The sequence below is a fragment of the Otolemur garnettii genome, unplaced genomic scaffold (genome assembly GCF_000181295.1).
Source record: "Otolemur garnettii isolate 467f Iridium unplaced genomic scaffold, OtoGar3 scaffold00094, whole genome shotgun sequence".
Classification (NCBI taxonomy): domain Eukaryota; kingdom Metazoa; phylum Chordata; class Mammalia; order Primates; family Galagidae; genus Otolemur; species Otolemur garnettii.
Genome location: NW_003852489.1, coordinates 2,207,499 through 2,220,951, shown reverse-complemented (window position 1 = coordinate 2,220,951; position 13,453 = coordinate 2,207,499). Strand labels below are relative to the sequence as shown.

Below are 13,453 nucleotides of genomic sequence, written 5' to 3'. Positions count from 1 at the left end.
GTCCCAGCTACTTGGGAGGCTAAGGCAAGAGAATCGCTTAAGCCCAAGAGTTTGAGGTTACTATGAGCAGTGACGCCACAGTACTCTACCAGGGGCAATATAGTGAGACTGTCTCAAAAAAAAAAAAAAATCCCAAGATGTCATATAAAAAATATCCAGATTTCCGACGCTTCTGGGAAAAAAAAAAACGTACAATATTCTTATCTTCCTAACTAGCATGTAAGCACCATCATAGTCAGAGCAGCAACTATCGTCTCTGATGTCACATCCATTTTGCTGGTTTTGCATTATTACCCGAGTGGCCCGGCACTGAATTCAAAACCTTTGTATATAAGGGACTTTTAGGGAAACTTTTGAAAAAGGGGTTAGCTTCAGGACTTTGCACAAATACACACATCCTTTTTCTGTCTCATTCATGGAAAGGAAGAGAAACGACCCGCACAATTCATTCTGCAAGCACTCACTGAGCCTCTCTTCCGTGTTTGGCTCAGAGATAGGCGATTAACAAGAGAAACAGAGGTCCAGGTCCTGGAGTCGGCACGGTGCTGTCGCCCTTCCTGGATGGCAAGTGCCACCACTTACCAATCAGGATACAACTCACCACCAATAACACAAGGAATTCTGGATTGAGATATGCAAGGCTAAGTTCTGAACTGAAGGTGGAACGGAACTTAGTGAGGTGCATTCACTAGAGAATCTAAACCGAGTTCCTTTAAATTAGGCACTTGCCTAATTATGTAAGCGGGCACTGCCTATTCGCGGAAGGAGCGGGAAGACAAACCTACCGCCCACACTCTTAATAGAATCATACAGCAGCTCAGCTCCCTTACTACAGGCACTCTCCAAAGACGCCCGGGTTTCCGGAGCAACCGCCTGGGCCCTCCCCTCTTGGCCCCGCCCCTGAGCCTTTCCCGCCAAAGGCCGTTAGTGCCGCAGAGCATGGCGGGACAAGGTTTTAAAGCTAGGTTTCAGACAGTCCTTTGAAAGCGCCCAGTTGTTCTCGAAGGGATTCTTTCTTGGGGAAATTATCCTGCAAGAAACTGACAGTGGTTAATAACACCTTTAACGAGGGTTCTGTTTTTAATTTTTACCGAACGGCTGGTCACTCCATTAGCAAGCCACTCCAAATAGGGAAAGCGGCGGACTTTTTTTTTTCTTCGTGCGGAGGGTGACGTCGCGCGTACGTGCGCGTGCGTGCGCGTACTAATCGCACTACCCGTTGCGTTCTTGCGCATGCGTGTTGATATCGAATCGCTGTTTCCTACCGCTTCTCTTCCTCTCTCCCCCCCATATCCGTGCGCCGAGCTGATAAAGGCGCCATTTTGGAGGGGCCGCGGGAGACGTGGTGCCGCTGCGGGCTCGCTCTGCTGTGCGCTAGGCTTGGTGGGAAGGCCCGTTCTCGAGTCCGCGCTTTTCGTGGCCGCCATGTCGGGAGGTGGTGTGATTCGTGGCCCAGCGGGGAACAACGATTGCCGCATCTACGTGGGTAACTTACCTCCAGACATCCGAACCAAGGACATTGAGGACGTGTTCTACAAATACGGCGCTATCCGAGACATCGACCTCAAGAATCGCCGCGGGGGACCGCCCTTCGCCTTCGTTGAGTTCGAGGACCCGCGGTGAGGCGGCGTGGGGCTTGCGGCCTTGGTGAAATAGGTTGGAGTAGTTGTGGAGGACTCCAGAGGCCTTAACGTGGGGAATGGGCAAAGGGGGAGGCTCTCAGAGAGGCTGGGGAGAGGCGACATTGCCCGTGCAGGAGTCGGACTGGGCGCCCAGGCGATGGTGGCCGCCCCGGCGTCGGGGCGCCCTGCACATTCGGGGAGCCCTGAGCACGCTCGGAGCGGCGCGCAGGGCTGAGGAGCGCTCGGGGTCCCGGCTGTTTGGGGTGGGGGAGGGGCCGTCCCTATTATGCAGCGCGTGTGGGCTCTTCCCGCGGGGTGCGCATGTGCCGGCGGCGGGGGGGCGGCCGCTCGGTCCTGACGGAGTTAGCTTTTTGGGTTTGGTGTTTTTTTTCTCATCCCTTTTGATTTCTGTGATCACGCAGAGATGCGGAAGACGCGGTGTATGGTCGCGACGGCTATGATTACGATGGATACCGTCTGCGGGTGGAGTTTCCTCGAAGCGGCCGCGGTACAGGCCGCGGCGGCGGCGGGGGCGGAGGTGGCGGAGCGCCCCGAGGCCGCTATGGCCCCCCTTCTAGGCGGTCCGAAAACAGAGTGGTTGTCTCTGGTGAGTTGACTGTTCGTGTGGGTTGATGAGAAGGGACAGAAACCACTTTAGACGCTTTCCTTGCATGACCGGTTTGGCCAACTTAGAATTTTTCGTGTGAGGCTTTAAATTATTTCAGTTTTCGGGTGAGTTTGGCAAACAAGGATTACTCTGGTTTCGATTTCCAAATGATTCCAGAATCTTAACCTGCAGTCATTTACGACCTGCCATTATCTTGATCTTTGTTCCAATGTACATTTTAAGTTCATTGTGAAATTTGGGATAATGAGTGTATTAAGGGAAAAAAATCACTTTTTTCAGGACTGCCTCCAAGTGGAAGCTGGCAGGATTTAAAGGATCACATGCGTGAAGCAGGTGATGTATGTTATGCTGATGTTTACCGAGATGGCACTGGTGTCGTGGAGTTTGTACGGAAAGAAGATATGACCTATGCAGTTCGAAAACTGGATAACACTAAGTTTAGATCTCATGAGGTAGGTTATACACTTATTCTTTTTTTTGGCCAGAATTGGATACATTGGTGTTAACAATGGAATTTGAAGGTAAGGATTCAGGCAAGGGTATCCGAGTAAATTGCCAGATTTCTGGTTTTGGTTACATTGTATTCATTCAGCATGCCTGAAGAGAGGTGAAAGCTTAGATCTTTCAATGGAAAGTTCTGTCTATCCAATAGGGAGAAACTGCCTACATCCGTGTTAAAGTTGATGGGCCCAGAAGTCCAAGTTATGGAAGATCTCGATCTCGAAGCCGTAGTCGTAGCAGAAGCCGTAGCAGAAGCAACAGCAGGAGTCGCAGTTACTCCCCAAGGAGAAGCAGAGGATCACCACGCTATTCTCCCCGTCATAGCAGATCTCGCTCTCGTACATAAGATGATTGGTGACACTTTTTGTAGAACCCATGTTGTATACAGTTTTCCTTTACTCAGTACAATCTTTCATTTTTTTAATTCAAACTGTTTTGTTCAGAATGGGCTAAAGTGTTGAATTGCATTCTTGTGTAATATCCCCTTGCTCCTAACATCTACATTCCCCTTAATGTCTTTGATAAATTGTATTTTAAGTGATGTCATAGACAGGATTGTTTAAATTTAGTTAACTCTCCATGCTCTTCAGACTGTGATTGTGTAAATGTCTATTCTGCTCTGGTTTGTGTGAACTGGGATGTTGGGGGTGTTTGTGGTTATCTTACCTGGGGAAGTTCTTATGTTTATCTTGCTTTTCATGTGTCTTTCTGTAGACATATCTGAAGAGATGGATTAAGAATGCTTTGGATTAAGGATTGTGGAGCACATTTCAATCATTTTAGGATTGTCAAAAGGAGGATTGAGGAGGATCAGATCAATAATGGAGGCAATGGTATGACTCCAAGTGCTATTGTCACAGATGAAATTGGCAGTATTGACCTTATACTAAAAGATAAGGGTTAAAATGATTATATACATGTTACCTTAAAACACTTGAGAACATTTTATGCAGTTATCTTTAGCTACAATTGCTCTGCTCTTTAAACCTGGCAATTGTGGCAAAATTGCCCATTTTGAAACAATTTATTTTGCTCCCTTCCCCCATTTTTGTTTTGATAGGGACTAATGTGGGAAGAACTGGCTAATTGTCACAGTGCTTAGTTACAACTGTTAATGTGTGACCTGCTGTTGGTGTACATGTGGGTACAGGGTGTCTTTAATTCCAACAAGATAGAGTATAATATCAATACTGCTAAATCTGCATGTCCTCTGTGTGACTGATAGAGCGTTGCTATTTCATTTTTTTAAGACAAAATGAAAGCAAAATATAGAATTCCAGTGTATTGGTGTAGATAATCTAGTTGGGAATACTTTTTAAGTCTCACCTTCCCCTTTAAACTCATATTCATAATTGACTCATATGTTTACAACACTTTAATTTACAAATTAAATTGCAGATGGGAGTATTAGATTTAGTTTAGACTTAGGTGGGTAGCAATACCAGTAACTTTTCAACTACATAACTTTTTGCAACCACAAAACCTGTAATACGCTGTACAGTAACAAGTGTTGGCATTATCAGTTGAACTGTAAATATAAAATGCTTCTTCCAATTAGTCTCTATGATGATTAAGTTTCTAAAATTGAACACCATTCAGAAACTTGTTTTGGGGAATTTGATAGTTATTGATGTACATCTGTTAAACTGATGACAGACATAACTCATCATTCCCCAGAAACCTTTTTTGATTACAGTATCTAACATTTTGCCTCCTCTTTTTTGGTTTTGCTGGTTATAAAGGTTTGGATTGGAGAGGGCTCACTGGATCCCAATCCTTGGAGCTGGATCATTGGATTCAAATCATAATGTGGATAGGATAGGGAGGATGAATTACAAGGATTCATGGAGCGGGATCAGATTACCAGGAACATAGGAGTGGATTCCTGCCCCAACCAAACCGCATTCGTGTGGATTTTTTTTATTCAACTTAATTGGCTATTCCAAAGATCTTTTTTTTTCCTATTTTTGACGATTGGAGCCCTTAAGATGCACGATGGAATTGTGTTTTGCATTTTTTGGTAAAAGGAGCAAAGCGAGGACCTGGAGATATACGCTGGAGCAATCTCCTTGGAAGGATTCAGCACGAGTAGATGGTAAACATTTAAAGGGGAAAGGGGGGGTTTGTTTAAAATAGTAAATCAGTAAGTCACTTCTAAATTTAAAGAAAACAAAATTGGAGTTGAAGAATAAGTAGGTTTCCAATTGGCTATTGCCGTTTTTCTTTGAAAAATAAACATTTTTTAAAAAACTATGCATGGTTGTCCTTTTTCCTCTTCATGTAAGATTTTAACTGGGTCTATCAGTTAATACTTTAAGTTGATAAAATTCTGACTCTTGTGTTTATGTATTAGTAAATTAAAAGTTACTAAAAGGTAGTCAGTCTCTAATGGTGTTAGCCAATGGTATTAGCCATCTCATTGTTAATTGTAAAAGTCTGAAGGGAAAGATAAAAGGTAAATAAGACAATGTATGTAATGCTAAATGAAGAGGTGATCTAATGTGAAATATAAGCTTTTCCATCTCTGCTAAAATGATTAAAAACTTAGATGCTACTTATTTTGGATGGTCATTGAGACAATGCAGGGTTTTGTGCAAAATTGGTTGATGGCTAATAAATATTGACTTTGAGATGGCTTTTGAGGTTCTTAGTGAAATTCATTTCAAAAATTGGTAAGTATTAAGTATTGACTTTACAGATGTATTAGAACTCAACACAAATCACTTTTTTTTTTGAAATATGAATAGTGCACAAGAAGATTTAACTGCTTATTTGGATGAAATCTTTGTTAGTAAAAATCTGGGCGTTCTTTACAATGTTGCCTTATAAATTCTTCCCAACTTAAGGTAATTCTGTACCCAAAACTTTGGTATCTGGTACCAACACAGTGATTATGTCCAGTAATCTACTGCTTTTGTATTTGTCTACTCATTGTCTACTCATAGCCTCTGGTTGCTAAGTTTTCGACTTGATTGAGGAGATTTTTTAAATTTCTGTTTTTTGGGGGTTTTTTTGTGACTTCTTCATAACTAGTCACAACCTTCAAGCCATTCTTTTATGCACCCAAAAGAAATAACTAGATCCTAACATTCCCCTTGGGTGCTAATCATAGTTGGATGCTGGATTTAAGGTAGTTATTCAGGTGACAGGATTTAAAACCTAGGGGAAAGAAGAAATAATTGGTAGTGGAAGAACGGGGCTGGCTCCACAGATTTATATAAGGTCACCCAACCAGTACATTTTAATGAACCTTGTAGAATATCAGGAGAAAAGAATGTAAATGCAAAACTGAAATTTCACTAAGTAAAAGCACTTGGTATATAATAAATTTATGTAAGTGTTCAGTATGGTAGCCAAGAAGCAAAAAGATGACTATTTAAAACAATTCTGGGGGATTGTAATTTTACATGACATGCTTACAGTTATAAACTGTTTTATATGTAGAATTCTTTTTAGACATCCGATTATTAAAAGGAAAATTTAAGTGACTAAAAAAAAATACTGGATGCTTAATGGTACTAGACTTAGGATCATCTGTGTTTATTGAAAGTTTTTTAAGCAACAAAAGGGCAAAATGTGAACAGCCTTCAGGTTGAGTGTATTTAAGTTAAAGATACACTCTGCTAAGCCCAGATTACAATGACATAGAAGGTATTCTTTGCTTTCTAGGCTGAAATAGAGTTCATAGTGTATTACTTATGAAAGGGTCAAAGGGTATAGGTTTTGTAGTTATGATGAGCAGACAGCTAAAAGCTGTTGACTGGAAATACAGACTTCTGTTTGGTAGTCTTAGGAAATAGACCATAAACTGCTACCTACATAGAAAATAAGAGGAAAGTCACATCCTTTTGAAACTACAAAAGCTCTCTTGAATTTTTTCCCTTATCTATTTATGTCCTCTTAGAATATTGTAGGGAGCCTATATTTTTTTCTAACCAAGGAAAAACTTAAGTCTCTTTGAGAAGCAATTATTTTTCATAACATCAGATTGAATAACCCACATTGCTGTTCAGCCTACATCCAACGGGAAGCAAAAGGTAAGAAACTGATTTTTCTGGTTCCTAATTGTTTAGGGTCTGAATTTTTATTTTTTGAAACTAGTATTTTTGAAAATAACTTTGGATTGTGAATAGATTTCCTTGATTTAAAATGGCTTCTTGTTTAATATTTTAAATAAATTTTGAGTGCTCATATATCTATCCATTGTAGTGCTTGAATTTGATCTAGCTTCTACTTTCCTCAGTTTGTCCTTGAAACGTCTCGGTCATTAGGACTGGCATTTTCAGGTTTCTGTGGTCGAGGTGAATTTCTTATGCGTGCCTTTTTGCTTTGTATTTGAAGTTTGTAATTAAATTACAAATGAAATATATGTATGTATTTACCATAAAAAGTATTTTAAAAAGAGAAACTGTTAGAGTGAAGTTCTGTTATAATACTCTTTGTATTATTTCCGTCACTGTATGAAGAGAACAAAGGCAGAAAACAGATTCACAATCTCTTATCCATTTTCTGAAATCCAAAAAGCTGAAAAGATTTTTTGTTGTGCTGATAGAATGTGAAACCTGACCAGAATTGGTGTCTTCATTTTGCACTCATGTGACTAAACTTTTCCTACAGAATTGATGTGCTTCATTATTCATGAACATGGTTGCCACAACTTTGCTGAGGGCATTACATAATAGGGGGTATATATATCACACCTCTATACTACATAAAATGCAAACAGCTCTGAATCCCAAATACATATGGCTCCAAGAGTTTCGGATAAGGGATTGTAGAACTGTGCTAGAATACACTGGTGTAATGCTTCTGTGTGTAATTTGGGTATATGAGTGAAGTTGGTTACTGTGGATCCTTCATTGAGATTTAAGTTGCCCATCTTTTTAGACTGAAGCAGCCACAAGGAAAAAGGTATGACCAACATTTCTTTATTCTGTTAACTGTAGTGGACTCAACAATTACATTCCATTGAAGAAAATAATCAGCCATCCTAGAGTATACAGTATAATACTGTATTCTTCTGAAGTAATTGTTCCCGTCTCAGAGTTAGAAGAACCAGTCTGATTTATAAGAAAAGCTGGGGTGGGCATGAAGTAAGGAAATATAAGGAAACATCTGTTAATTGTGAATTGTGACTATTGAGTAAATAGTAATCCTGGCAAGCATTTGCTGTAAATGTAGACCCAAGAAGTCACAGCATACTTAGGAAACATCAACTTCTGTGATTGAGAACTTGGGGGTGTTGTTTGCCATGCCTGACAACCCTGACGTGGTTGTAAGATTGTAGTTTTCAATGGGAGGATTTTTTTCTGTCATGAGAATTGCATAGTCCTACACAAGAAATAAATCGAATGAGTTAGATTTTGATATTTAGGCAGAAGTAATCTTCATGATGTTTTAATAGGTGCCAGGCTAGGTTTTCAAGGAAAGAAAAGTCATATTTTTTTGTAAGAAGGTTATCATTTAGGTTGATAAAGAGGAACACATAGTTTAGCTGGATCTTCTGTCATTTTTTAAGAGTTAAAAAAATAATTATACCCAAGCACTAGGTTAAAAGGTCTCTATACTGTCACCTTACAACTTAAAAGTTACCACCTGTCAGCTATTGACAACTATTAGTGTGAAAATAGTGAGACTCTAAATTTTCCTAGGATGCTATACTTGTCCCCACCAAATACACTTTGAACAAAAACCTTAATTTGTAGGGATGCTGCAGTGTCTTTAACTTTTTTTTACAATATTGTTTCCCATTGGAGTAAATGCCAGGGAAAATCATTTAGCCACTAGAGGGAGCTGTGACAACAAAATCAACCAGGAAATTATCCCTGTTGTAAGTACAGCAAGGTGGAGACCAGTTCTACCTCTGTATTAGGTCTTAAGTTAGATGATTAGGTAAGTTGTCTTCCTGTAATTTAACTTGTGCCTTAGTATGTGTTGGGCCAAATTTTTCCCATTTTCAACTTCTGAATCCATTTAGGTTTTAAATAGAGCTTACCTTACATAAGGTACTCAATCTGGTAACTCAGAAAAATGTTTAGGTTCTGGGACTTAGAAGATGCTGAAGACATGAGTCTTGATGCTTGTTTTTCTTCCTATCTTGTACATCTCCAGGTATGCAATAGTAAGCCCAGGAATGTGGGAATTGGATAGGTGTGCTATAGAAAGGAAAATCGAGGCATAGAATTGATTGTGTACACAAAAATATGAACATGCTTCCATAGGCCCTTGTTTATTTTCATGGCATGAAACAATTTTAGGAGTAATGACCTAATATCTCAGCATTATGAAGAGGTTTTTAATGATTATTTGTCTAAAATTGTACTTATTTTTCAAGTTATCTATTTTCTATACCTTTAGTAACCATCAACATCTTGTGATCAAAAAGTTAGTACTCAAAATTTTCTTGAGAGCCCTCTTTAACAGTCAAAAACTATTGAAGTTTAAGCACTTATTTAAAGTATAAATTGTCAGTAAGAGTGGTATTTACAACAAAGTTTTTTAGGCCCACTTGATGGGATTTAGTCATCAAGAAGATGGATGTGGGAACACTGGCATCTTAAGATGTTAATGTCAGAAACTTTTGTTTTAAAGACTAAGATACTAAAAACACATTTTTCAGAGAGAAAAAGGAATCAAGTTTATGCAGTAGAAACTTCCTGCTAAGTTAACAATTTATGTAGCAAGGGAGGCTACAGAAGGTAGTTGCTGCAAATTGGATTGAGAGCACTGAAAAGGCAGTAGATTAAGCCTGTCCCTTTTAATCCTATAAATGGTAGCTCCAGTGTCTGTCTGATAATTTAACTTGTGAAGAGGCACTGTGAAGCCACAAATTGTACAAATGAAAATCCAGAATTGCCTTTATAAAGGGAGAAATGCTAAACTTGAAGGATATTAAGCTTATGAGTACATGACAGAATTGTTCTCTCAGATGCTGAGTATTAGAGGAGACTGTTATTTTGGGATAAGGTTTCAATTCACAGCAATTATTAAGGCTTAATACATAGGAATGGACTGCAGCTTCAGTCTAAGAACCTGCAATCTTTAGGACTGGGAAGTCCTGGGCTGAATCTCTTCTACCCTTAATTCCTGAAAATTTGGGCTATAAAATATTAAGCCAAGTGACATTCGTGTCTTAGACTAAAAATGTAAAATGTTGCTTAGCAGTACTGCAAGCACACTATGCAAAAAACCAAATACATTCCTTTGTCACCTAAAAATAGTAAATTTGTAGCAGGGTAGTTATATGTTTTAGCCACAGTGCCCTTGTGTCTGTGACTTAGGCTAACCTAGAGATTTGTTAGTCAAAGGAGTTCTTTGAAAGGCTGTCAGTTGCCATACCAGTATACCCAAGTTCATTATAGAAGTGTTTTAATTGTTTTAGTTCATTTCAGTAACTCTGGTCTCCATCTGGGTTACCAAGTCAGCTTCCTAAAAAATGTGTCATTCTGTTAATATGAATCAACAGTGAGTTATAACCCATCTTAACAATTTAGCACTGTTTTTAATCATCTTTCCCTGCTCTAGTTGATCTGGTAAATAGTTACCATGTTTAGTTTTGCTTCTTTGTATTTGCTTATATTTTCAGACACAGACTTCCCCCTTGGATTTCCTCAAATCCTCAAAGTTTTGGCTCAAGTCACCCTGAAATTAAGCAAGCTACTAAAGCTCTGTAACAGCTCTCTTTGAGATGCATTTAGTTCCCTCATAATTCATCTTAGTACTGTTAAAAGTTTTGTATGTGTCGTTATTTCCTACCTGATGTAATGTCTGCAACAGTCATATTTCCCAATAAGCCAGATACAATGCTGACAGTTTATACAGAATGACAGGGCATGGAAAGAACTTAGTACTCCAAAAAGGAAGCTTTATAGAAGTCTATGCTTCACAAACTATTAACTGGGTGAATTATTGGAGACAGTATTTTAGTCCTAAAACTAAATCAAATAATTCCTTAGATGTGAAGCCAGAACATTTAAATTCTAGTCTGACCTCAAGTGTAATTGTAAAAGTAAATGGTGCCTCCAAAATTGGTCTTGGCAAAAGTCAAAAAGAAAGTTTACACTGCACACACTTCTTTAAGTATGAAATCATCAAAAGTTGACAGTATTGGCTCAGCGCCTATAGCTCAACCGGCTAAGGCGCCAGCCACGTACACCTAAGGTGGCGGGTTCGAATCCCCAGCCCGGACCCGCCAAACAACAATGACGGCTGCAACCAAAAAATAGCCGGGCGTTGTGGCGGGCGCCTGTGGTCCCAGCTACTTGGGAGGCGGAGGCAGGAGACTCGCTTGAGCCCAGGAGTTGGAGGTTGCTGTGAGCTGTAATGCCCTGGCACTCTACCCAGGGGGACAGCTTGAGGCTCTGTCTCAAAAAAAAAAAAAAAGTTGACAGTATTGTCTCCTGAAAGACTTAAGCAATTCCCTCTCTTGCTATTTCCTCATGAGTATACTTTTTCTACCATTCATTCGTAAGCTTAATTCTTACAAGAGAAAGCTTAAATCCTCTCTTGAGTCCTAACCTTAGTGAGAATCTGCAGATTTCTCATTGGATCAAGTCATTTTGGTTTTTTTGGTGTGTGTGTAATTCATAAAAGGATTAATACATAGATTTATTTATAGTGAAGAGACAAGACTATTATTCACTGGGTTGGGAAAAGTTTTAAACTTTACTTTAGGACCCTGACCCAGTCCTTTAGGCTGATGAGAGAGGATCAGCTAGTTTATAATCAATTCTCTTCTGGCCAAGAAATCCAGCTTGTACATATATTTGATATTCTCCAAAAACTGCATAATCAACCTCATTCCCTTTGTTGTTAAAAAATTTTCCACACTTCTGTGATCAGCTAATGATTGAAGTGTTCTTGAACTAATTGCGTTCTGTTTCTGCTTTGCTTTTCTTCAGCTGGCTTATATAGTGTCACATACGCATGCATTTACATGTTCCCTTTAACCTGTTCTCGAGTTTCATGTCTTGTTTCCCCTAGATATATAATAGAATCAGAACAAGGGCTGTGTTAAATGTTAAAACATTTTGACATTTCTTCCAAGATGCTCAGTATGCTGGTACATCTACCTTAATAAATGTGAATAAACAAATACATTAATGAAAAATCCTAGGCAAGTGTGCCACATAGCTTAAATCTGAGGTACAAGGTGCTCTTACTGGGTTGGGCTTATTGCTAGAATAATTACCCCAAACATAGCCCTTGCTACCTTTTTTAGTGGCAGATTTTGAGGGTAAAATGAAGGGTAGTGGGACAAATACCTGATCTTAATGAAAGTAATAACTGTCTCACAAAGTACAGGTTGTCCTGTAGGCGTGTATGTCCACCTTTGGAACACTATATTTAAAGTCATTTTAATCCTCAAATGCTATTGACCCTCACTGCAGTTTGAAGAAATAGGCTCAAAGATACTAAAGTGGCAGGCCCAGAACTTGAATCCAGGTCTTCTGAAGACAAATTCTTGTTTATTATTACCACATTGCTTGTTTAAGCCAGTCTACGCTTTCCAACTAATATGCATGCCACCTGTAATAGCTACCTGATGCCACCAGGGTGTCTCATGGTGCTGTCTTTGATCCACGTACTTAGCCTAGGACCTGGAGGATAATCCACTCCAGGAGTTCATGTGGTCCCAGTGGCCATGGCCTAGAGCCTGCAGCAAGAAAGCGAGCTGGTGCTTAGTTCCCTGCCTTCCTAGTGTGCAGTGCACAGCCAACTCTCAGAGAAACCCTTGTCCCCTTCTGACCCCTATTATTCATGCTGGCCCACAGAAAGACAGGATGGCAGGTCAGTTACACAGTGGCCAGGTAGCAACTCAGAAACTAGACAGCAGTCCCACAAGAGAAAGTATAGAACCTGTGAATGGGTAAATATCTGGAAATATCTGCATTTGTACACTTATATTAGTAAACGGGGCCTTAAAAGTTACCATTCTAGGTAGATAAGTTTTGAAAACGTGTGGTGACCTCCCACTTTGCAATTTGAGTCAAAAATGTTTGCATTACACTTGGCCTGAGTGTACAGCCTCTTAGGTATCAGTTTTTGTATTCAGTGACTCTAGATGGTACAGTGTCAAAGCTACTTACACCATATATGCGAACCAGTAATGCAGATAGCCCCTTTAAAAATTTCCTTCTTTACCCCAGGGCTCTTAAACGCTTTGTACAAATTTGTCAATAACTGGTTTACAATTATTTACAAGTCTTAATTATTGGAGAATTATCCCCAGAGGTTAGTACACCTGACATTTAAGTGTGTGTGAGCTTGCTCTCTATATATTTTTTCAACTGAAATAGTAGTGCTTCCAGAATGGTTCTGAGATAATGCTGTACATGAGTCATTTTTCTAAGGAAAGAGTCTATGTTAGACTTATCTTTATTTGTATTCAAGCTGATTAAAAACTGAACTGGTAAGTTAGTCTCTGGGGTGTCCTGGCTGGCCTTTTAAAATCTTCACTACATCGTTGTTCTAGGATGGAATTCTTAGCATGTCCTGAATTTGGGGCTATATCTGAGCTGATTCTCTTTAGGTATCATTCATATGATATACCTTTAGGATTGGGTGTTTACCAGGGCTCTTCAAGCCATTGGGAGAGACTCCTAAATTAAGGATGAACTACTGATTTGAGATGAGGACTTGTGCCTCCTTCACTTTTTCTCCTCCCTGTTTTCCCAGGTAAGTTTCCATCTCAAAACTCCTA

The 13,453-nt window shown here is 39.7% G+C and overlaps 1 protein-coding gene across 2 annotated transcripts; it reads left to right on the top strand.

Moving 5' to 3' along the window:
* The first annotated feature begins 1,224 nt into the window (after positions 1-1,224).
* Positions 1,225-5,004, top strand: SRSF1 (serine and arginine rich splicing factor 1). 2 transcript variants are annotated; one of them, XR_001161522.2, is made up of 5 exons: positions 1,225-1,619; positions 2,045-2,229; positions 2,530-2,702; positions 2,903-3,584; positions 4,494-5,004. XR_001161522.2 is itself a non-coding variant. In XM_003795567.2 (4 exons), exons 1-4 carry the CDS (start codon positions 1,234-1,236, stop codon positions 3,095-3,097), a joined length of 939 nt encoding a protein of 312 aa, XP_003795615.1. In that variant the 5' UTR covers positions 1,225-1,233; the 3' UTR covers positions 3,098-5,004. The 2 variants fall into 2 exon arrangements, 1 of the variants encoding a protein (XP_003795615.1); XM_003795567.2 differs by having other exon boundaries at positions 2,903-5,004.
* Positions 5,005-13,453: the final 8,449 nt, after the last annotated feature.

Coding starts and splice junctions, on each gene's coding strand:
- SRSF1 (XM_003795567.2), top strand. CDS start 1,234: ATGCGTGTTGATATCGAATCGCTGTTTCCTACCGCTTCTCTTCCTCTC. Junction 1,620..2,044: donor GTTGAGTTCGAGGACCCGCG/GTGAGGCGGCGT, acceptor GTGATCACGCAG/AGATGCGGAAGACGCGGTGT. Junction 2,703..2,902: donor CTAAGTTTAGATCTCATGAG/GTAGGTTATACA, acceptor TCTATCCAATAG/GGAGAAACTGCCTACATCCG.